Source organism: Cervus elaphus, chromosome 1 (genome assembly GCF_910594005.1).
Source record: "Cervus elaphus chromosome 1, mCerEla1.1, whole genome shotgun sequence".
Lineage (NCBI taxonomy): Eukaryota > Metazoa > Chordata > Mammalia > Artiodactyla > Cervidae > Cervus > Cervus elaphus.
The window spans coordinates 55,029,447-55,054,590 of NC_057815.1; the positions used below are offsets into that span (position 1 = coordinate 55,029,447).

The 25,144-nt window shown below is 39.1% G+C and overlaps 1 protein-coding gene across 1 annotated transcript; it reads right to left on the bottom strand.

Moving 5' to 3' along the window:
• Positions 1-333: 333 nt before the first annotated feature.
• Positions 334-25,144, bottom strand: CTR9 (CTR9 homolog, Paf1/RNA polymerase II complex component). Its single transcript, XM_043903017.1, has 25 exons — positions 24,532-25,144; positions 23,119-23,217; positions 21,065-21,304; positions 20,441-20,558; positions 19,409-19,498; positions 18,291-18,439; positions 17,099-17,206; positions 14,223-14,330; positions 13,880-14,116; positions 13,573-13,662; positions 13,339-13,467; positions 13,050-13,233; positions 11,504-11,592; positions 10,502-10,687; positions 10,334-10,421; positions 10,048-10,196; positions 7,870-7,986; positions 7,584-7,729; positions 6,598-6,669; positions 5,933-6,068; positions 5,635-5,781; positions 5,120-5,277; positions 3,990-4,086; positions 3,667-3,779; positions 334-1,404 (listed from the first exon to the last, which is right to left on the bottom strand). Exons 1-25 carry the CDS (start codon positions 24,574-24,576, stop codon positions 978-980), a joined length of 3,522 nt encoding a protein of 1,173 aa, XP_043758952.1. The 5' UTR covers positions 24,577-25,144; the 3' UTR covers positions 334-977.

Consider the following 25,144-nt stretch of genomic DNA (forward strand, 5'->3'; position numbering starts at 1 on the left):
TGCTTCCATGTCTTGGCTACTGTAGTTTTTTTGTTTTTAATTTTTTGGCTGAGCCACACTACATGTGGGACCTTAGTTCCCCAACCAGACACTGAACCCACCCCTACTACATGAGAAGTCCAGAGACTTAACCACTGGCCTGCCAAGAAAGTCCCCATAAACAGCTTCTTGCATCTTTAAAATCTACAAAGATTTACAAAACTTTTGAGTAAACAGCCTTCAGTTTAATTCAGGTTCTTCTAAATATTTGCAATTTATTGATACTAAATTTTCATATACAAATGTACTGCCCTCCCCCGCCCCCCCAAATGACACAAAGTTTACACATAAAAATTGGTAAAACAATTTTATTATGTGGCTTAGGTAGGTCTTTGCATTCTACTAACAGAAAAGCATTTTCCCACATCTTAGTCAACCTAACAAACGATGTATCTGTGGTTTTATCTACACGGCTGCAGTATTACCCTACTGAAGAACACCTTCCTTTCATTTGTACTTTGGTGCAATTATACAGTAGATACCTCTTTCTCCAGAAAATAAAAATATTCTTGATCTAAGCTTGAAATGGAAAAAGACATTAACACCAAGTTTCTCACACCACTTGGTAAAGATTGTAATAGAAATCCAAACAGTATACTGCTTAAGATACAAAGATGACATGTGCGCCACTGTTGTAGGCAGTCAAAACTCTGTAGGAATGCTTCAGCATGTGGGTTTATTTTTCTGGGGCTTTCACATATGATAGGTGGAATTGTACCATAATGAAGAGTAGTCACCTTTTGCTCAAGAGACTCAAATATTAGACTCTAACACGGGAAACATCTCTTGCGGTCATAGTAATGTACGAATGGATAGGGAAAAAAATTGCCTTAGGAAAAATTTCACCACGGACCAAACACCTGAAATGTTTTTATCACAGCTTTCATATGTTAAAAAAAAGTTTTCTGCAGAGATGAAGCGTATTCATGAAATAATGCCTAGTCGCTATCATCTGAACCACGTTCGGAGCCCCGATCTGAGGCCTCATTGTTGGATCCCTCGGGTTCGGATTCATTTCCGGAACCTGGGCCGGAGCCCTCATTGTCAGATGCTCTTTCGGAGTCGTGGTCCGACTCGACGCTCGGAGACGCGGGCCGGGAGTCCATCTCAGAGCCTGCGGAGCGGCTCCGCCCTGATTGCAGGGACTCGTTGTCCGACTGTTCGGAGCCTGAGGGCCTGCGCTTCCTGGCCGGCTGGTCGCTGTCCGAATCCTCATCAGAGCGGGGTCTCCGGGGCCGCCGAGGGCTACCGGCCTCGCTGCCGGACTTGTTCTGGTTCTCGTCCGAGTCGCTCTCCGAGGAGGCACCCTTCTTCCGCCGCTCGCCCTCATCCGAGTCGCTGTTGCTGTGGCTGTTGCGGGGATGCCTGGCAAAGAGAAATGCTCGTTACATGCCAGGCTCTGGCGGACAACACCTGACAAGCAGGGGATGCGCTTTTAAAAGAGAAGGGCAGAATATTCTGGACCTGATTGGTGTTTGTACTATGATATTTCTTTGGTGTACTTTTTTTGGTAAATGAGATGCTGTTCATAATAAAAAGGGGATTAAGTAGGAGAAAAGAATAAGGCACTTTAGCTCTAAGACAGAATAAAAACAGTGAAGGATGACTCTCACTGGTCATACCAGGCACCTTTCATCAGAATAAAGCATTTCTCAATTTCACATGTAAAATCAGGTAAGGAAGGAATACATTTATCTTTATAAGCAAATCCATAGCAGCAGAGGTAAAACCTAGGACCTCACTTGGCTGCAGAGACTCAGGAATGAACCCTCTTCCAAGGGCTGGCTGAGTTGGGTTCCCCTGTCCCATCTGTGTAGGAGTCGGCCAAGGAGCCAAGTCACCATTCCTATTCTGGGATTTGCTTCTGCTCTGATGCCTTCCAACATGACTAGAGTTACTCTGCATAGGAAGCTGGGCTAAGGGGGTTCTGCTGCTTGCTTGTTTACTTTTGCCCAAGTTTCTCCTCTACATACCAAATATTAAAGGGAAGGGATTTGTGCTAATGCTCGGGATGGTGGTGGCAAAGGAATCTTGGCTTCCTGCAGGAACAAACATTCCCTTTCCCTTAACCACCGTGACAGCTGCTACCCACCCCCCCCCCCCCCCAACCCCTTACTGCACTGCACTCACCAGGAGGGACATGTTTCTCCTCTGGCATATTCCTTGGTTTTGGTTTCCATGACAAATATTCCAAAAAAGGAATATTAAATCCTACAGGGTCAGTCTAAGAAGAGTGCTGGAGGTGAAACAGATTACTCTACCCAGCAATGAAAACATCCCTACAGACTGAAGAGAGGGTCTTTGTGTTTACATCTGAAAGAAACCTAGATACACATCATGTAACTCAGGTCACTCTGAAAGGATGTGAAGCGTGATGGAGAAGAGGATGCTGGATATTCATTCCGTATATACACCAAGTACCACTGGGCCCCTGGAATGTAATTCACTCCATTCCATCTGGCTAAAGGAGGAAACACTTCCTGAGGGTTTAACCATCACGCCTCTAATCAATGGACCAGGATAACACTGTGGGCAAGGGCCAGTGGTTTATAGAAAAGCAATCCAAATCTGTGTCAACCAGTATCTTCAGAGAAAACAGGAACCGAACATCTTCACAGATGCTTTACCTTACCAGGCTAGCCCCTCTGCAGACCCCTAGCCCCTTCAACATGCTAACCTCTCACTGCTACCTCACCTCTAACCAACCAGGCCTCCCTCTCTTGCTTTTATTTAAAAAGCTTTTTTTACTACTGTTTTTTTTTTTTAATTGAAGTACAGGTGATTAGGACTCTTTATTCTTCTAAAAGACTTAAACAACCTTTTACAAAATATATCTCAGTAATAACCCTCACTACTTCAACTCCAGATTACATAGGGTCCCTGGCAAGCAATAAATGGAAAATATAAGTGATAACACTTTCCCCAGTATAATGTAGTTTTGGTTTATCTGTCATTCTCTATTGTTTCTAAAGCACAAATTCCTTTGGGCAGGGTCAATGTCTTTTTCCTCGGAGCACTTAGCACTCATCTCATAACATGGATGTTCAAATATCTGTTGGATGAATGAATGAAATGATGGCCGTCAGTGAAATGATGGCCGTCAGAAGAACAAGGCATAGTATGGTATTAAGAGTCCTAGTCTAGGAATCCAAACGTGGAGTTTCAGGGGCAAGTTCAGGACAAGTAAAACAGAATATTGTTTGACCAAGTGGGCTATAAGCTAAAGGAGTGCAGGATAAGCCCTCCACAGGCAGGCAGTGCTGAGTCATCCCTGCCTGACAAGGGAGGAAATGGTCAAGAAAGTGCCTCTCTTCCTGTGATCAAGATCCAGCTACTCCTAATACTTTAAGCCAGTCAATGGCAGTGTAGTAAAATGACACATTTTGTGTAGGAGGATGTCATATAGAAAATTTCAACTAATATCCATGAAGAAAGGAGGTTTCAAAATAGGTTTCCTTCTGTAAGGGACAAATATTTGGTAGACAAAATGACAAGATCAGAATAAGGTGTGTGATAAGGTGTCTTCCAGTTCTAAGATTCTGAGAAACTACAGAGATGACATTCTGTCACAGTGACCACTCTCTGTTATCTTTCATTAGGAGAACACACCAAGCAAAAAATTCCTACCCTTCATCAGCAATTTTCAGTTTATCTTCATCAGACGAATCATCACTTGATGATATTATGGCTTTGGATTTTATTTTTCCCTTCATTGAAGGAGGCAGACGTTCTGGCTTGGGCTAAAGAAAGAACACACATAATAGATTAGTGAAGACTCTTTTGTTAGGATGTCATGTTAAATTGGGTTTGCACTGCAGTGATACAATCAAACAGCAACCAACAAACTTCAAAAACAAGCGTCTGTGCTTGAAGACACTGCAGGAGAAGGATGTATTCTAGCAGACATCTTTTATGCCTACCAGGGACACAAAAACGTGTTGGACACTTACAGCCTTCTTCTTCTCCGCTCTTGGTGGACGGCGCTTCTTCGGTTTGGGGCCATTTTCTGTCTCATCATCATCAGATCCTTCATCTCCCTTTGGAGGTCTATAGTGAATACCAAAAGAAAGTATGTCAAGATTCACTCATATGCCTATAAAGCCCAAGACTTCTTTGCCATCCAAATAGTATGAGTCATTCTCAACACCCTTTTCTACGGGTGCTAACTGCAAGCAGACTGTGCGCCCCTCAAGGGGAGAGGCCACAACTTACAGTTGCTGCACAAGGCTCAGCAGTCTGCCATACAAATAAATCATGGATTTATGCAAAGTCTGCTGACTACGTGAGTCACTGTTGAGCCCTCTCAATGAATGTAAGACAAGCTCAGATCTTGCCCTTGGTGAGTGACAGAGGATGTGAGAAAAGATCCAGGCTCCAGACTCAGCATCTTCCCCCTCCTCTTCCTTCCTTCCCAACTACTCATCCTAGGTCTGCTAATATTCAGCCATAGCTTCAATTCCACAGGTCAGTGTGTCTGACTGAATTCCACAAGCAGAGTCAGCCTCGGGTTGGGAAGAACAGGCTTAGGTAATCCTGGAGGTTCTTGGACAGGGAAGCACCATGAGAGGAGTGGGAGAGTTCAAGGGCCCCTCCAGGTAAGAGAGGACAAGGCATCACTTATCCTAACAGTGGATGGCATGGGAGGATTAAAAGCCCTTCTTTCAGCTAAATTCACATTTTACACATCCTGTAAAACTTGAAGTGAGCCATGACTCTCACCATTTTACAGAGAGAAACTGACTGGTTCGGGGCTTTTGTAAGTTATTAAGATGGACAGTTGGCATGGACCCACTAACTTTTCTCATTCTAAATTGCATAGGTTTTCCAATTAAGTATTGCAATTTTATAGACATAAGAAAGGCAATCATGACTGGCTCAGAGCTCTCAGAAGGAAATTTGTAGTGTTTGGTAATTGGGGTCCATTTTAGGATTAAAGTAGGAAGCAGGAGAATGAAAGGTTTCTGTCTGGGTGGATTAACAGATTACCAGGTGTTCCCAAATTCTAAACCTAACATTCAGAAGGTGAACAGTGTTTTCCCACTTTCATGAGGTGATTTAAAAGGTTATTCCATGACACTACCTTCTCCTCTTCTTCTTCTTCCTCTCGCCGCCCTCCTCTTCCTCGCCTTCTTGCTCACTACCACTGCCCTTTCTTCGCTTCTTCTTTTTGGAGACAGGAAGGTCCTCATCGGTGTCATCATTGACAAATTCATCGAACTCTCCTCCCTTCTTGGAACGCTGAAATCCAAACGAGACCACAGTCAGCACTTTCCTGGCTGGTAGAATACAGCTGTATGAAATAGGCCTCATGCCATCAGTCCTCTGAGTCACATGGAAAAGGTGCATGGTGAGGCCCATACTCTGAAGACTGCTAATTGGGATGAATGTTTCTCATAGCAAAGATCATCAACTGCAAGGTTGCTACAAGATAAACGATACTAAAACTAACACTGAAGTGCATTTCTAAATATTAGATACCATTTAAAGCACTCTGTGTTTAAGACTATCCGTTAGCAAAGAAGAAAGCCAAAGCTCAACTAAATATTGAGTGAATTTAATCAATTATCTTCATTTCTAGCTGGAGTCATATCTTACCCGTCCACCACCACCACCTCTTTTCTTTTCTTTTGTTGCTTCAGTCTCTCCAGTAAACATAAGGATATTTTTGGTCTTCTCTACATACTGGGCCCGCTGTTCCAAAAGTTTCTTTTGCTCTTCTTTTTCTCTGAGACGTTTCTCTTCCTATGAGGAGAAAAAAGGGTAGGGAAAAATCTCGTCAAAATGTTCTTATGACCCTAAAATCATGGCTATCATCAAAAGAACTTTTTCTAACATACAAAGTGTATGTATGCACACGTTTAATTCTAGTTATCACAGCAAACACAAGAAATACCTGTTCTTTGAGAAGTTTCTGCCTTAGCAGTTCTTTCTCTTGTTCTTGTTTGGCCCGCAACTCCCTTTCTTCTTCGTCTTGTTTGCGTGCCCGGGCCACGTGGTATTGTGCCTGGCTCAGTAAGTCAGAACATTGCCTAGAACGTTCCCAATTTCGAGAAATATAAATGCAGCTAGTATACTTTTTATTTAAAAACTCAGAGCATTACATTATTTACACATATTTAAAAGTTTGAAGCAGGATCATTAGGTGACACCTATAGGAAGTCTTAATTAGCAAAATTAACTTAATTTCTCATAAGCCAATACTGTCAACTATTTTAAGTTAACAAATTATAACTATCTTGCCAAAGCTCAGCTAAAAAGATTCCCAACAATATCTTCACATAGTCGGGAATCGTATCTTGATTCTGACTACACAGCTGATGTTAGTGAAATAGAAAAGTCTTTTCCCATATAACTTCAAGACTTGAACTAAATTAACTTTGGCATATTCCCTGAAAGAACCCTCAAGAAAAAGCCTTGGCCCAGGGAGGAACGTCCCAGAGAGGAGTGTGAAAGACTGACGCCTAGAAGGTCAGAATCCCTCACTACTGTGTCACTCTCCCAGTCCATACGGGTATCACTACCTCACCCAAAGTCACCTTCCATAAATAATAACATTACCTGGCTTCTGTAGCAGCGAGGGCCAAATCAAATCTCATTTTATCTCCCACTTTACTCAAGTAACTGAAATACCTAAATGGAATGAGAAAATAAAATACGTAAAAAAAAAAATTAATGAAACAGACCCTTTAGATTTTTGATCTGTTTTCAAAAAAAAGTTTGAGAGAAGGCTTACATTCTGACTGAAATTAATGAACACTTAATACTTAAATGTATTCACAAAGGGCTGTCATCTCAATAGGAAAAACACATATACAACTTACTTAAAAAAGAACTCTAAATAACATACCACGCAATACTAGCAAGTTCATGAAGATAAAGTTATATTTAACATTACCAGTAAATTCACAAACAACCAAAAATCAATTCCAGCAACTAATATTTACTAAACACCAAATTTACTAAATATGTCAGCACGGAGGTTAGGAGGCTTAAGCCATGAAAGCACATATAATTTACTAGGCAAGGCAAGAACTACTTAAAACAAGAACTCAAAAGAAGGTTGGATAAAACCTGAAGAGATGTCAGGTTTTAACTTTAACAAACACTGAGTTACCAACTAAATACTATAAAGTTACATAAATTGAGTTGAGCCAAATAAACTTATTCAGTTATTTAAGAGGAAAGGCCTTAATCTTAGCTCAAGGAAAACTAATATCTCAAAGACGACAGTGGTATAACAGGTAAAACCAACATAAGTGAAGTCTAAAAGTTTCTAGTGTGTAAAATGCTGGGTCATATTACTCTCAGATTAATAAAAAATCTAGGGCAAGTCTGTAAAGCTAGCCAGTTATAGGGGTTGGGCTATAGTATCCAATTCTAGCAGGATCCTGGCTATGGTTTGACATCATCTAGTGGCAGCTGTCTGCTTTGGTTTAAAAGTTGCCAGAATGATTCTACTAGAGAATGATTCTCCTTTGAGACATATGGGTTTAAAGAAACAAACAATTTCAAAGGTTGTTTGGAAAACAGGTACAAAATCTTACCTGTGTGCAAGCTCCAGTTCCTTCACAGCATTAAGTACTTCCTTCAGATTACTCTTTTCATCTTTCAGAACAGAGGTAGCTAATCTTTGTAGGACCAAGGCCACATTAAACATAAGAACTGTATCACTGGGTGCCACATGTCTAGCCTATAAATAAAAACAAAGCAAATTTTTCATATGTTATAAAGACATGAAAAGAATTTTAGTTAAGAGTATTAGGCATGTAAGCATGTGTAAAACAGAGTGAAAAATACAAACCAGCACAGAATTGAGTTCTCTTTTTTTACCTTCAGCAGGGTTTGTTTGCATTCCTGTAACTTGCCACACTTGAAGAGGGCCCGGGCCAAATACAGTACAACTTCTGTGTTCTGGTGCTTATAAAACTTTCTGAGGCAGTTTTCATACTACAAAAAGAGAAAAAGTTAGTTAAAGCACAACGATTACATGATACTATTATTTTATAACAAAATTTCAAGCAATTTTAAAGCTATGTGAAAAGGTATTTTATCTTCTGGATGGTTAATTTCAAAGACTAAATTGAGACTGATTCTTGACATTCACCAGCATACATTTTCACAACATAGAAATATGACAAGAAAAATTACATACTCGAAATAGTCTTTCCATTTGAAATCTGGACCAACACTGAAAGGTGAAACGGAAGGTCTTTTTTGTATCTTTAGCAATACAATCTAGAAAAGACTTACTGATGATTTATCAGAAGTCATACACCTGGCTCCTATGGTGCTCTACCACCTTTCTTTAGGACTGGTGGAACCTATTGGCAATCAATATGAGAAGCCTCATAGTTCTGGTTGTTAATTTCTTAGTAAAATTAATATAGCAATACTGGTATTAATTTTGCCACGAACATGTCAGTTTATGACCACGCATATCCTGTCATAGGCAAGTTCTTCTTGGTGACCACGCATATCCTGTCATAGGCAAGTTCTTCTCGGTGAAGATGGTTAGATGGTTTTTCCCCGACTATTCCTAGAAATTGATTTGCAGACCAAGAAGGCTGATCTCCAAAAATACAACCTCTGAGACTACCATATGCAATCAGGGTTCTGTAAATCCTTGTGACTATTTACCTTTCCAATAATAATAATAATACTCATCCTTTTTAGAAAAAATGGTTAACTACTTCCCAGAGCCTGGATTGTTCATGTCTTCTATCTTTGGTCAGAAACTTTTTTTTTTTTCTGGCCATAATAATTTCAATAAGAGCATTTTCCCTTTCTCACTAGGTATGCTAAAGATGCTCACTATGCTAAAGATGCTGGGCATGACTCTTTTACTTCAAGTAATCAACAAATATGAAAAGCATAACAAGAATCTCTAGCTATGAAAACTTATCCCCATGGAGGGAGATTTTTCTTTTTAAATGTCTTTTAATCTTTCCGTAATGCAGTTCTCTCATCTGAGAAGGAAGAGGATAAAATGAGCAAATGAATAATTGCTCAATTGTGCCCAACTCTTTGCGACACCATGTACTACACAGTTCGTGGAATGCTCCAGGCCAGAATACTAGAGTGGGTACCTGTTCCTTTCTCCAGGGGATCTTCCCAGCCCAGGGATCAAACCCAAGTCTCCTGCATTGCAGACGGATTCTTTACCAGCTGAGCCACTAGGGAAGCCCAAATGAGTAATAAATCCCACTATTTTCTGGCACTTACTGCTATGCTAGGCAAATTAGTGCCAAGTATTTTTCATTCTGGATCCTCATAAAATTCTATGAGGAAAGTTATGACCAACCTAGACAGCATATTAAAAAGCAGAGACATTACTCTGTCAACAAAGGTTCGTCTAGTCAAGGCTATGGTTTTTCCAGTGGTCATGTATGGATGTGAGAGTTGGACTATAAAGAAAGCTGAGAGCCAAAGAATTGGTGCTTTTGAACTATGGTGTTGGAAAAGACTTAATCCCTTGGACTGCAAGGAGATCCAGCCAGTCCATCCTAAAGGAGATCAGTCCTAGGTGTTCACTGCAAGGACTGATGTCGAGGCTGAAACTCTGATACTCTGGCCACCTGATGCAAAGAGCTGACTCATTTGAAAAGACCCTGATGCTGGGAAAGACTGAGGGCAGGAGGAGAAGAGGACGACAGAGGATGACATGGTTGGATGGCATCACCGACTCGATGGACATGGGTTTGGGTGAACTCCAGGAGTTGATGATGGACAGGGAGGCCTGGCGTACTACAGTTCATGGGGTCGCAAAGAGTCGGACATGACTGAGTGACTGAACTGAACTGAAGGTACAAGTATTTCTGTCTTACAGAGGCATGCCCAAGATGCGCAATTAATGGTGGAGTCAGGACTCGCATCTTTGTCTGGACTTCAAAGACTGGTCTTAACCTTATAAAATTATAAGCCTCTAAACAGATGGGGCCAGAATGGTTAAGAAAACAACTGCTCAACAATGACCACAAAATAAAAATATTTTGAAAAATAAAACATTACCATCTGAACAGCACTGATATATTGCTTTTGTTCCACGTAGATGTGTGCTAGGTTCAACCACACATCACTGATATCTGCTGTTGCTTCTCTTACTTGGGCAAATACATCACGAGCTTCACGGAAATATCCTTTGTGGGCCAAAACAGCTCCTAAAGTTATAAAAGGTTCACGGAATTAGAACTTCCTATTTGTAGCCAAAAAAACAACTAGAGAGAAATTCTGATCTACAAATATCCTTCCAAAAGCATTTATTTCACAATTATGGATATCCAAATCTTATAATTACCTATGCCATTAGCAGCGTATAGATTCTTTGCATCATTTCTGAGTACTTGTTTGTAGATAGCCAGAGCACGATCTTGATGACGCTTTTCCTATAAAAAGATTATTTTAAAAATTCAAATAAGAATCAAGTAAGCATCAACTTTGTTTTAAAGAAATGAAAAGAGATTACCTTTTCTCTGTCTCGGGTGGGCTGATGCAAAGTTTGAAGCCAGACATTGCCAAGGGCCAGCATAGAATAAGTGTCACTCTGAGTAGCTGGTTGTTTTAATATCCTCTCAAATTTCTTCTGGCCTGGACCCCATTCTTGTTTTGCTAAATGAAGATTACCAATCAAAGACCAAGCATCTGGATGGTCCTAAAAACACACATATAAGAAGAAGCAAAATCTGTAATTTGGATTCGGAGATCAACCATCTTTCCACAACAGCTGATTCCTGGAGAGGTTTATAGGCTACATTTACAACAGTGTTTTTCAAACTGAGAGCTGAGATGGATTAATGACTTGTAAAATCAATTTAGTGTTTAGTTATTAGCATAAGAAATGCAATAAAATGGAATACAGTAAAAATATCAACGCACTGCCTAGGGCAAGAACTCATACTGATTTGTAAAATTTTGATCTCAGCTGTTTGTATACACATGTGTGTGTGTACTAGGCTGTGACACGAAATCTAATTCTCACTGTGGGCCACAATCCAAACATCTAGATGACTCTAGACCCTTTGAAGTGAAGTGAAAAGTTGCTCAGCTGTATCTGACTCTGCAACCCCATGGACTATATAGCCCGTGGAATTCTCCAGGCCAGAATACTGGAGTGGGTGGCTTTTCCCTTCTCCAGGGGCTCTTCCCATCCCAGGGATCAAACCCAGGTCTCCCTCATTGCAGGAAGATTCTTTACCAGCTGAGCCACAAGGGAAACTCAAGAATACTGGAGTGGGTAGCCTATCGCTTCTCCAGCAGATCTTCCTGACCCAGGAATTGAACCAGGATCTCCTGCATTGCAGGCTGATTCTTTACCAACTAAGCTCTCAGGAAGCCCTTTAGTATCTTTAAAAAGTAAATGAAAAAAAAAAAAGGGGATGCCAACCTAGACAGCCATTAAAAAACTGATTTACTGAAGGAAAATGGTGAAGTAATTATTTTTTCAAACCCAAGAGTTATTATTACCAACCTGATTAATCTGAAGAGCTTCCTTAAACCAATCTGATGCCTCATAAAAGTTTCCTTTATCTCTAGCCATTGCTCCTAGGCGCAGATAGCCTGAAAATACACAAGTTCTTATGTTTAAAATATTAGCTATAAAGTAGGATCATAATTTTAAAGTTGTACTTTTAAAATAATTGCTTTTCATTAACACATCACAGGTGAAAAAATATCAAGCATCGATATAACTAATTAAATATCTAATAAGTTAAAGTGCAACTTCGACACCACCAAACCTTCCTGTTTGAAATCTCAGATTCTCTCTTCTACTCCATTCCCCAAGCTGGCACTCTGGATCAAGTCATTATCTCAAGCTAAGTTATTTTAAAAGCTTGGCATTGTTTTGTTTCCAATTTCTCTCTGATATACAGCATTGTGCTTGGCATATCACACAATAGTGAAGACATACTACTAAGGGATTACTAGTTAGAAAACCTAGGCTCTAACTATGTCTCTTTCCCTTAAATGATTTTAAAAGTTAAAGTGTCAGCCGCTCAATCGTATCCAACTCTTTGCAACCCCACGGATTGTAGGAGGCAGGATCCTCTGTCCATGGGATTCTCCAGGCAAGAATACTGCGGTGGATTGTCCTTCCTTCTTCAGGGGATCTTCCCGACCCAGGGATTGAACCCAGGACTCCTGCATTGCAGGCATATTCTTTACCATCTGAGCCACCAAGGAGTGCCACACAAATGTCAAATTGTTATTTTTTCCAGAAAATGTCACTCTCTCAAGAAACCAACGATGGTTTACAGTTGCCTATCAACTCAGTTCAAATTAAGCCTGGAATTCAACTAAAATCTCATTTATTTTAAATCACTTTTTTATTCATAATGGTATGACAGGGGCCAAGTTACTAGCCCTTGATTTGACCAGAGTCAAAACATCATAGCTTTAGGTTCTTTTAAGGGAAGTGCAGCATATAAATTATTTTTAGTTAGAAACTTCAAATTTCACACTGTTCAGGTTGCAAAAACTCAAGGTAGAACATTTTTAGGAATAATTATTTCCAGGAAAGGCACTGTCCTTTATGACTATTATAAACACTATAAATCAAAACAGGACCCACCATAAAGATAAACATAACCAAATATGTCAAGGAGTTGTTAAAAGCCTAGCAAAGGTAGCTGACCCACTGAAGAGGGACTAGTCTATAAAATATGGTCCCACTGGTTTTCAGTTGTTTCCTTCTGTTTCCAGGATAAATTTAAGTGAAGCTGCATTTTTTTTTTTAAGGCCACAAATCTGCTTTGAAAAAAAGGTATAACCTTTAGACTTGGTTTTGGTTTTTCAATAGGTTGGTTTTTTTTTTTGCTGCACTGTGTGGCTTACAGGATCTTAGTTCCCCGAACAGGGAATTAATCTTCAGTGGAATCAAGAAATCCTAACCACTGGACCACCAGGAAATTCCCTAAAACTGTTTATTATTAGTTCCAAGAAAGATTTTTTCCAGGCTAATTTTTGCTGCTGTTGTGAGCATTTAATACACAAAAAATAAAGTTTAAAATTCTTACAGTCAACATAATTAGGATGTTCCCGTAAGATGTTTTTATATAGTTTTTCAGCTTCATGGAATTCACACATCGCCTCATACAGCCTGGCTAAATTGTATGACGTTGTAACAGAAATGGCGTTATAATAATGTTCATCATGCTCAGCTTCTGCCTTTGCACGATCCAAAGATGCCAAAAAGTATTTCTAGGAGAAAGAAAAGAAAATTACATTGTGAAGACTTGGTTGATACATCGAAAAAAGTGTGCAGTGAACTTAACAGTTCAAAAGAAGGTAGTCCTTCGTTCCTACCTTTGCCTCACCCAGATTTCCAAGTCTGAAATGAAGGGCACCCACATTATTCAGAATCTCTGGGGGGACATCGGCCTGCACTTTCTCCTGAAGGATGCGTGTTGCTGTTCCATAGGCTGACAGAGCACCCTGTATTTTCATGGTGGACGGAATAAGGTGTAAGTGAAAAGGAGAGAAACACTATACCAGACTTACCAAAAACACATTAGGTAGATGAAAAATGTGATCAAATACCTGTATATCAGTCTGTTCTAAGATCTGTGCCAACTCAATCCAAGCTTCAACATCATCAGGATACTGTTCTGTGACCTTCTTCAAATGGCCCTGGGATAAAAAAGAGATCATTAAGCTAAGGCATTCCAACTCTAGGCTATGAAAGTAAGACGTGGTAGCTACTCTACCCTGTTTAATGTCAGCTGTTATTTCAACTGGAACAAACTCAGCTATCAAAACTGAGTTCAATATATTTCTATAAGCAATAACAAAAAATGAGCATCTAGGGATAGCTACCAGAAAATAACTAAGACTTTTAAAAATGTACCTTGGCAATATCTCTTTTTTCTTGGTCTTCTGAGGCAGCATATAGAGAGCCAAGAATTTTCATGGTTTCATAATTATTAGGATAAGCTTTCAAAACTTTCTCAAAGCACTGAGATGCATTCTCTTTGTCACCTCGATAAATGTACATTTGTCCCAAACCAAAAAAAGGCAGCACAAAAGAGGATGAGGCAAACTGTGTGGCTTGATAGTAGTATTGGAAAGCTTGGTCATAATCTTCCTACAAAATGAAAATAAAACAAGACCAATAATACATACAAAAGTTTTTAAAAGATCTGGAAAACCATTAAAGAATTAAGACACTCCAGGGTATAAAATTAACTTACCTGGACATGGAATGATCTAGCCAACTGATAGCAACTTTCTGCTTGCATGGCCTCCACTTCTGTATTATGGAATGCGTGGAGAGCCAAGTGCTGGACTTTACTGTAATCCTGAACAAGGAAGACCCAAAAATCAATGGGTGCGCTCCAACAACTCTACTGGTCTCAGTCATAGGGTTCCTCAAATTTCACTTTAAAATTTGTTAACTGAATTAACAATAACAGCACTGTACCCATATTTACAAATCACTCTCCTTACTACCCGTGCTGATAAATGTAGGGAAGATGGGAACTAACATTTGTATAGTACTTAACATTTGCTCAGTATGTCTATTACTTCATTTAATCCCCACAATAATCCTTTGAAGCATCAGGCCTATTTTTGTGGTAAGAAAACCCAAGAGAAGTTAAGTCCCTTATTAAAAGTAATGGGAGCAGTTATGATTTAATAAGAACTATTATATTCAAGGGCTTCTCTTGTGGCTCAAATGGTAAAGAATCTGCTTGCAATGTGGGAGACCCAGGTTTGATCCCTGGATCGGGAAGATCCCTCAGAGAAGGAAATGGCAATCCACTCCAGTATCCTTGCCTAGAGAATTCCATGGACAGAGGAGTCTGGTGAGATACAGTCTATAGGGTTGCAAAAAATCAGACATAACTAAGCGACTACACTTTCACTATATCCAAAGTACTCTGCTAGGTATACTTAAGTTCTAAGCTTAATCAACCTTCCCTGCAAAGTATGTCATTATTACCATTTTATTGATGGGAAAATAGAAACAAGTTTGTTACCCAAAGTGAAAAGCTAGAATCTCAGTTTACTTTCTTCCCCACTCCAAGGATATGTTCTATCACATGAAAATAACAAGTACCAGCACCTGGACCTGCATATAACTCTATTTGAATGCATGGGTCATGACCTTTCTACTAGATTTGACTTTCCTTTTGATTAATCTGCCAAGTGTCTCAAAGTCAGAGTTCATACATCGGGGTAGAAACAACATTTCAGTTTTAATAGGAATGTGTTTTATTCATCTGACCAGAAATCTGGTCTGATGTGTAAAGCTTTTGACATTTTTTTTATATTATAAATAATAATGGGATTGCAGCTTTTAACAGTGACTGTTTTCCATTAGGTAAGTATGTAATACGGATATTACATTTAACAACCCTAACTACCACCCCTCAAATCCTATAAAGTAGGTATTATTACTATTTTACAAGTGAGGCAATTAAGGTTTAGGGAAATCAGTATATTGGCCCAAAGCCAAGGAACTATATATAATGGTGATGCCAGAATCTGAACTAAGTGATTCAAACTCCAGACTTTTAATTACATGACACAGCCTTTAGCTAAATTTATATCTTGTTCACTGGAATGAGGGTATGGAAATAGCCTGTGTACCTTCTACAGCTGTTTTAATGACAAACTGAGAAAACATATGTAAACATGCTCTGTAAACCTTACAGACATATATTCAGTGCAAGAGGACCTCATGACACCCAGCACAGTACTGATCATAGATCAGCTGTTCAGTAACACTCAAACAGACTCCCTTGATTTACATATTTCACCTAGGTAATCTTTAAGGTTCTGAATATACTAATTGTGCTCAGTAGAAGCAAGTCTCTATCTTCAGCAGTGGAAGGGTGACTAGCATTGAAAACTAAAAATGCATTATTCTCATTGGTTCAAGGAAACTGTTCTAACATTTGTAAGCACTGACTACTAGATATGCACTCAAATATTCAGAATCATTAGTCTTCAGTTTTTTGTTGTTTTTTTCCAATAAAAACCAATCTAACTTGTGTAAATGTTTTATCTTAAAACAGTAACACTTCATTTACTTTTAAAACATTTCCCTCTTCTCCTTAAGTAGTTGCCTTTTAGTACTGTAACAGCTATAGCATAAAGCTTAATTAATAATTCACCATGAAAGGGGAGTATGCTTCTATAGCCAGGGAGAGTAAAGCATCATGGTTAACAGCTGTGTGACCTCAGTGTATTAACTCCGCTTCCATGACTCATCCACAAAATTAAGAAAATATTACCTATCTCACAGGATTGTTTTGAATATTACATAAATTCATGGCATGCACTTTTAACAGTACTTGGCATTTAGTAAGGATAGAATGCATACCAACAGCAACAATAACAGCAATATAGCATCTATTACTAATAAGGATGGATGTAGTTTTGTGAACTTTTACTTAAATTGCTATTTAATTCAAGTTCTTGGTATAATTTAGTACCTAGTTGCAAAATGACTTATTGAACTCATGCTTACCAATTATATAAAAACTCTTCTAGTATTTGAGAAATCTAGAATGCCACTGCTCTAACAGAATTAGTGACAACTTTAAAAATGACATCATGATCAACATACAAAAATAAACAAGCAAGAAATACTAAGACTATTTCATAGAGCTGTGCCTTTCTTCTTTCAGCTACCTAGTGATCATCTTCTAAAAACGTAGCTCAAGAGCGTTTTCCTTCTTGGTGGTAAACACTTTTCTTAACCACTTAATCATTTCCTCTTTCATTTCTCTACCACAGCAGGGTAGAGACCTTTATTTTTACATTTACATTTGTTCACAAGTCTGGGTTTTCTATGAAACTGAACTCCTTGAGTGCAAAAACTGTCTTACTGAATTTCACACCTCCATCACAACACTGGATACAGTATACAGGGTCAATAATTATTAAATGATTGAATGAATAGACAGACATACCTAGATACTAATACAAACTCTAACTTGAAAAAACTCTCTTGATTCAAATTTCTTTTGAAGTTAAAAAGATAAAGTGTCAACCGCAGTGCAGAAAAGCAAAGATAAGGATTTAAAATTAAACAACTTTAATAAATGATTTCTCCTACCTTTTTGAAGAAAAAGTGATTTGCTAAGTGGTTTAATACCATAGGGTTGCTAGGATCAATAGTATAGGCTCTGGAAAGAAGTTGGACACCATTTTTGATGGAATCAGCCTAAGAGAAACACAGTGATGGCAGGGATGAGTGAAACATTACTTAAATAGCACTTTTTCAAAGTTTCCTTTCTAGTCTGAAGAAATAAGATTATACAAATCTAAGTTCAGATACCAAAATATAGTTCGTTTTAACTTTCTCACCAGCAATAAAAAATTTCAAACAGTGATGGTGGGATTATAAATTGGCACAGCCACTATAAAAACAGCATGAAGGTTTCTGAAAAAACTAAAAATAGAACTACCATATGACCCAACAATTCCACTCCTGGGTATACAGCTGAAAAAACAAAAATATTAATAGGAAACACTACCTCAAAGTTCATAGCACCATTATTTATAATTGCCGAGATATATAACCTAAGTGTCCATCAACAGATGAATGGATAAAGATGTGATACACACACATATACATACAATGGAATTCAACACAGCCATAAAAAAGAATGAAATGTTGCCATTTGTAACAACATGGATGGACTTGGAAGGCATTACATTAAGTGAAATAAGTCACAGAAAGATAAATGCTGTATGAATCTAAAAAATACAACAAACTAGTAAATATAACAAAAAAGAAGCATACTCACAGATATAGAGAACAAACTACTGGTTACCAGTTAGGGAGGGGAGGGACAATAGAGGGGTTGGGAAGTGGGTGGCATAAGCTATGTTCAAGGATGTAGTGTACAACATGAAGAATATAGCCAAGATTTTGTAATAACGCAAATGGAAAACTATAAAAATTTATAAAAAAACTTTAAAACTATAAAAATTAAAGGAAAAATAATGGAAATAAATTCAAATAGTGAGTTAAACTTTGAGAATTTAGCTTTCTTAACAGACTTTACTGCAGAAACACTGCCACTGGAAAGCATTTCCTGCCCTTTGAAATTGGGTGAATGTAGTAAATATACTTGATATCACTGTCCTAAACACTTTACTGCTAATCCCCAAGGCAAATAATAGAAAAGACTCCAAAAGATTGCATTTTTTAACAGCTCTGTTGAGATATAATTCAATATATAATTTAATACTATTCACTTGACAAAACGGTCAGAAACTAAACAGTTTTTTTAATCACACACCTCTTTATTATTGAGTTCTAGAACAGCCAGTCCCACCAATGCTCCCACACACTTGGAATTGAGTTCCAGGGCTCTGCTGAATGCCAGACGAGCTTTCTCCAGTTTGTTAAGTTTCACAAAGCAATGGCCCATTCCTAAACGAACTTCCGCTACAAAAATAAAATCAAGTTATTTAGCCTGTCAAACTAAGGCATTCTTGGGATTCAAATTTTTTAAAATGCTTAAACACTATTTTTAAGTTGCAAAATCCCAGAATTAACCTCAATACAATCACACTATAAAATCTCTGGGTGTATCACAATCTTGGCTTCACTGGAGGTCGGAAAACTGGAGGTCAGTCTTCCAATATGTCTGGCTATACTGTACCTTCAAGATCTAATTTTTAAAGAGCAATTTTTTAAACAGAGCTTCATTATAGCCTTAAATAAAGTGACTGGCTACATGCACATCTGCAGAACTAAGCTTATAAATGCTTCCCAATTTCAAAGCCATGCCAAAAGTCAACCATGTTCTTATCAAAGGCCAACCTCTCCAGTGCTCACTAGATGCTACCCCTTCTCATCTAAGGTCACTGCACCAGCAACCCTCCCCTCTTTTTCCTGCATCATCAAAATTTCCCTCTCAACTAGATCATTCTCATCCATACACACTCTCCTATCCTAAAAAATCCTCTCTTGATTCCATTTCTCTTTCCAGTGTCACTTCATTCCTACTTTCCCTAGAAAGTCAAGCTCCTTAGATTCTACACTTGCTGCCTCCAATTCCTTTCCTTCCCTTTTCTCTCTGGACTCCACTCTGAGGAGTATCGCACCTCTATCATTCCAACAGAACTGCTTTTATCAAGGTCACTAATGATTTGTATGTTGCCAGATCCGATGAGCAACTTTCATTCCCTATTTTACTTGGCCTAACAACAGAATTTGACACAGTCTGACACCCCTCTCCTTCTGGAAACACTTGACATTTAATTTAAAATTTGCTAAATGAATGTGATTTTGGAAAGAAAAAAGTATAGGGCAAAAAGATGTATTAAGAACTACTTCTACTCAGCCTTTGAATCAAATATCAATATTTTAAGTTGGATCATTTACAGCTTAGACTTGAAGTTTTTCTTTTACCTGGACAACCTGGGTTAGTCCGCAAAGCTTTCTTATAGTAAGCTAGAGCGCCTCTGTAATCCTTCTTGTTGAAAGAAATGCAAGCTTTACCTGTAATGATTTTTAAAAATAAACATGCACTTATTAAAGAACTCAAGTGTTATATACTCTCCACTAACTCATCTAGATCAAATATATCTCCCAGTAAAAAACAATCAAAAATAGTAAAAATGATTTCATATTTAAACTTGCTTTCCATAAGGATGTATTAGCCTATGTCTATAAATAGAATAGTCCTATATTTATGTGAAATGTTATAAAACAAAAATTAGCTTAGAGTTGTCCAAATAGATTGTTTACTGATTCTCTAGAAGTAGATTACAAATTATGCTTAACTAGTATATATTCTATTTCTGTAATTTCAACAGAAATGATGATCTACTGCAATAAGTTTTTTCCGTTTTTGTTTTTTTGGCCATCCTTGGCCATGAAAGCACTAAGTCCCAACCAATGGACCACCAGGGAACTCCCTACAAGAGTTTTTTTTTTTTCTCTTTTTTTTTTTTTTTTTTTGCGCGTTGGTGCCCGCAGGTGGCAGGCTGGCCAGTTTTTTTGCTTTTTAAAATTTTATTTATTTTTAGCTGCACTAGGTCTTTGTTACTGCATGTAGGATCTCTCTAGTTGCAGTGAATGGGAGCTCCTTTTTATGGTGCACGGGCTTCTCATTGTGGTGGATTCTCTTGTTGTGGAGCACAGGCTCTAAAGCACTCAGGCTCAGTAGTTGAGGTACATGGGCTTAGCTGCTCCATGGCATGGGGAATCTTCCCGGACCAAGGATTGAACCCATGCTCCCCGCAGTGGCAGGTGGATTCTTAACCACTGGACCACCAGGGAAGTCGCCTCCCCATCCCATGAGGGTTTTATTTTTAATAAGGTAAAGCTCTTCTATTTTGCTGCCCAGCCCAGTTACTAAGGAGCTATCAACAAAGAGATGTATTTTAGGCACATGCTGAAAAATAAAGATTCCTAAGATGGTTGCTGAAAATGACTTACCAAGCAGTGCTGGAATATTATTTGGAGACTGGTTGAGTACAAAATGAAACTGTGCATCAGCTTGATCCATTTTGTCACCTTCAAGAAGGCAGAAGCAGGCTCTTCCCAACAAATGGTTCTGAAAAAGTAATGTACCATTTTACACTTGACTTTACCCAGGACTAACCATGATTTAAGACAAATGTGTAACATGAAAATGAAAACCATACAGGAGAGAAGTTGAACATCACACAAATTCCTCTATCACTATAGTGTGTTTAAACTATCAGTAAGCAATTGTTAATTACAAATTGAGAAATTATCCCAAAATGCAAGTTGTCTATATCAGGAAAAAGGACAAAATGAAAAGTTCAAACTCCTTAAAATACATTTGAAATTCACCTGAGGATGTTAGAATTACCAACTCAACATGTTTATAAATTTCTATGCTAAATCTGCCCATATTAATTCAACAGTATAAGAAATTTCTATTTTAATAAGGAACCCTTCTCCTTTTTGACTATTTTTATCAACCATATTAAAAAAAATTTTTTTTAGAAACTCTGTTGCTTATTACACACATTTTGCTTTCATGTGGCAATTTTTTCCTCTTTCATAAATTCAAAGAAATCTGACTTAATTTACCTGATCATACATAATAATTTTATCTGCCATTGTATACAATAGGGTTGCCTGTGTAATAAGATCCTTCTTGTTGTCCTTATTCTTTTCCTTACGAGCCTGTTGAACATAATAGGCCGCCAATGTATCCAAGCAAGTCATCTGGTCTTTTTCATGGTCTCTATAATCCAAATTGCCATCTATACGCGCTGCTTCCAACAACTTGACAAACTCTTCTGTTTTCCCTTGCTTGTAGTATTCCAGCTATAAGGCAAATAATCAAGTTAGAATTATTGTATGTCCATACAAAAAGTTGTACACAAATGTTTACAGAGGCTTTATATGTAATAGGCCCCAACTGGAAACAAACAAACTGTTGATGAAAAGGTGAACGGACAATCCGTGGTCTATCTGTACAATGGCTACTGCTCAGCAGTAAAAGGAGCTACTGGATATATGCGACTATGTGGATAAACCTCAAACTAATCTTCAGTGACAAAAAGCTGATCAGGGCTTGCATGGGCACTATTTTGCTTTCATTTGGCATTTTTTTCCTCTTTCATAAATTCAAAGAAATCTGACTTAATTTACCTGATCATACATAATAATAAGTGCCTGGGCACTATGGGAGGGTGGGGAAGGGAGAGTTGGGGGGAAAGTTTCAGGGGCAATGGATATATGTGTTATTTTAAATATGGTGATCATTTCACAGGTGTATATATGTGCTAAAACTTCTCAAATGTCTGTGTTGTATTCAGTAGCTCAGTCACGTTTGCAGTTTACTACAGTGAATTATACCTAATCAAGTTGCTTAAAAAATTAAAATCACTACAAATGTTTCCATCGCCTTACTCAGCAATAATTGATTTCAAACTAAATCAGAGCCAAAGAGAGAAAGAAATAGTGAGAGGTATAAAGAATTTCAAACAAAAAACTTGGGTTCTAGTTCTAGATCCACCAAAAATTATCTATGACTTTGGGCCTGTTGAATAACTTCTGTGGATATCTGTTTCATTTGTTAATAATATAAGGAATATCCATCATTAGCCCCTTACTTTGGGCCATAAACAATGCCAGGAGTTTCACAGACATTATCTCTAATCTGTACAACTATCTTTTAATTCAGTGTTAACAACCTCCTATTTTAGATGAGGAAATAGGCTCAGAAGATAGATCATTTGTTGAAGGTCACGGAATTAGCAGCTGAGCTGGAGTTTGAACAAAGGCCTTTCTAAACCTAAAGCCTACATTCTTTCTTGTTTTAACAACCTGTAGCCCACAATGGTTCATGAATTTATCTTACTACAGGTGTCATGCTAACCCTGCAAGACTCCAATTTTCATATAAGTGCTGTGAAAGGAGGCATTCGTACTAAAAAAAAAACTTAAGTACCCTTCTGGTTTTAAAAAAAAATGAGTGAAAAGCATTAATGGCCTGTTTTCCAAAGACTGAGAAAACTTAGCACTTCGGGTCAGGAAGGCACTGCTTGTCACTGATAGTACCTCTCTGTAAATCCATGCCTAAGAAACTCAAGAGTTAGGCTTGAGCAATGGACACAAACCTAATTCCAGATCTATTTCTCTGACTATTCAAGGTAACATTAGATGCCTTGTTTATATCCTTACATGAAAAGTGATCTGTGGCGAACTTGCTTAGGAATAATGATTAAAGTATTCACTATATTTCATTACTATAATCATTTCCTATAATGTTCCCACAAAAAAGAAACATAATCATGCAGCTAGTACTGAGGAGTGTAGAGGGTGTTAGACTGTTTACATTGTGGCACTTTGTTTTTTCTCAGTTTATTTACAAATCATAAGCCAGTCCTCACTGAATAACCACTAAATAATCAAATGTTCAATACGGAGTACTATTTGGCTTAAGTGAATTTTACCAACATATTCTAATTTACCAGAGGCCAGCAGACCACTTAGGAAACTGGAATATAATATAATTAACTTCTACATACTTGGTACTATCATTCACCCAAGCTGGCTATTACTGTATCTGAAAACAGAAACCACGTATTTTTTTCCAGTTGACATATAAAAAGTATTTGTTACATGAATACTCACCGCCAAAGCAATCCATATGTGCAGTTGTGTGTGTTCCTGTTTCAGAATACTGATAACTTCATCTCCCTCCGGCAACTGATCAAAATCAAGTTCAATGACCTAAAATACAAAATGTAGGTTTTAATTCTTATTTTTCTTTTTTTGGCCATGCCACCACAGCATGTGGGATCTTATATCCCAATCAGGGACCGAACTTGTGCCTTCTGCAGTGGAAATGCAGAGTCTTAACCACAAGGTGCCAGGGAAGTCCCTGTTTTTCTTTTTGAAATTCATGTTTCTCCTCTGACTGCTCTTTTCCCAGAGATTCATCAGTCTGGTTATAGAATTTTTTTTTTTAAATACATAGGATTTGTGTTCACTTTCTGTAAGGCTAAACAAGTATATGTTAAGAAATATTTAAGGAGCATATGCCAAATACATTACATGGAATAGTAAAGTAAAAGCATAGCAAACAAATCCTGCTAGCTGTCTTCAAATCACTAGAACTATAAAAAGCTCTGAAAAAAATGAAAGGAAACTCTGCTTAATGCATAATGCAGGTAAAATGTAGATAAGCACCCCAAAGACTCTGATGCCATTGGTCTGACAAGAAGCACAATCCTAGAAGCAAGGCAATCTTGAGTTGCCACTGCACACATTCATCATGGAGGCAGCATTTGTGTCACACACACTCCTGACTGTGGCACAAAAATAACAGTAGAAAAATTTCCTAGAATTAGATCGTGGTGGTGGTTACACTGCTTTGTGAATATTACTAAAAACCACTGTATTTTATGGTAAGTGAAACACATCTCAATATTGTACCTCAATCAAACAAACAGGAATATGAGATAGCCAATAAAACAACACCAGTTCTGAGAGCTTTACTCAGACAAGCTACTGGACATCCATAAAAGAGGAGACTGGAAGGGAGAGTGTGCAATTCTACCAGCACACAGCAGCGGCTTGTGGTCTCTATTTGGCTGAGAGAGCCTTGTGCGGCGACACTCGCGTTTCTAAGGGAGGAAGGGCGACATCCTACATATTCCCGGGGAGAGATACTTAGTTTGAGCAGCAGAGAGAACACAGTGACATAAGTGTCCATCTCTATGACCTGTGAGGTGCCTCACATTTGATCACGCTCACTCACACTCCCGCGCCTCTGAATTAGGAAGAGCAGAGGACTGTCAAATACGAACAGGTAGGAGGGGAACTTTCAAGAACTCCTTCTCGGGGTGGCCTCAAGGCTTCGGGGACTTGATGTTCCCAGCCTGGGAGGGTGCCGGGGCTGGGGAAGAAGTGGTCGGAGCTTCGGTAGGGGGGTTCGATCTGGGAGAGAGAATGCTCTTACTTCGGAAGCAAAGTCGAGAGAAAGGGGGAAGGGGAGATCGTCCAAGTTAACGGCCCCCACCCTCCCCCATGCTCGACACTTACCTCGTCAGTGTCCCGAAGGGGAATCTCGATAGAGCCCCGCGACATGGTGAGATGAGAGGGGGAGCGGGCGTCGGGCCCCGCCTCTCCACAGCCGGTACTCCTGGCTTATAGCCCGTCCAGAGACTAGCGGCGGCTCGGGCTCCGGTCGTGACTGCAGCCCCGCAGCGCCGCCGGAGCTCCGGCTTCTCCTTCCCGTCAGCCGCTCAAACAACGAACAGCAGACGGCGACCGGCGACTTCCGGCAGCCCCGCCCCCTGCCCCGGAAACTTTCCCCGCGGGAGGGCCTGTCCGTTGAGAACGCTCCTCCAGTGGCTTAGATTCCCCGATTTTAAAGGAGGGTTCGGAAGATTCGTAGTCCTACCTCTCCGAGGGCCTGAGGCTATTGAACCTGAAGCCGCCCAGGAGCGGGGATAAATAGGTGGAGGGCGTATCCGCCCCGCCCACCTTAGGGGCGAATGAGGCTCGGATTCGGGGCCTGGCCGCTGACTGACATGGGTCAGAAGTGAAGTGAAAAGTCGCTCAGTAGTGTCCGACTCTGCCAGGCTCCTCTGTTCATGGGATTCTCCAGGCAAGAATACCGGAGTGGGTTGCCATTTCCTTCTCCAGGGGATCT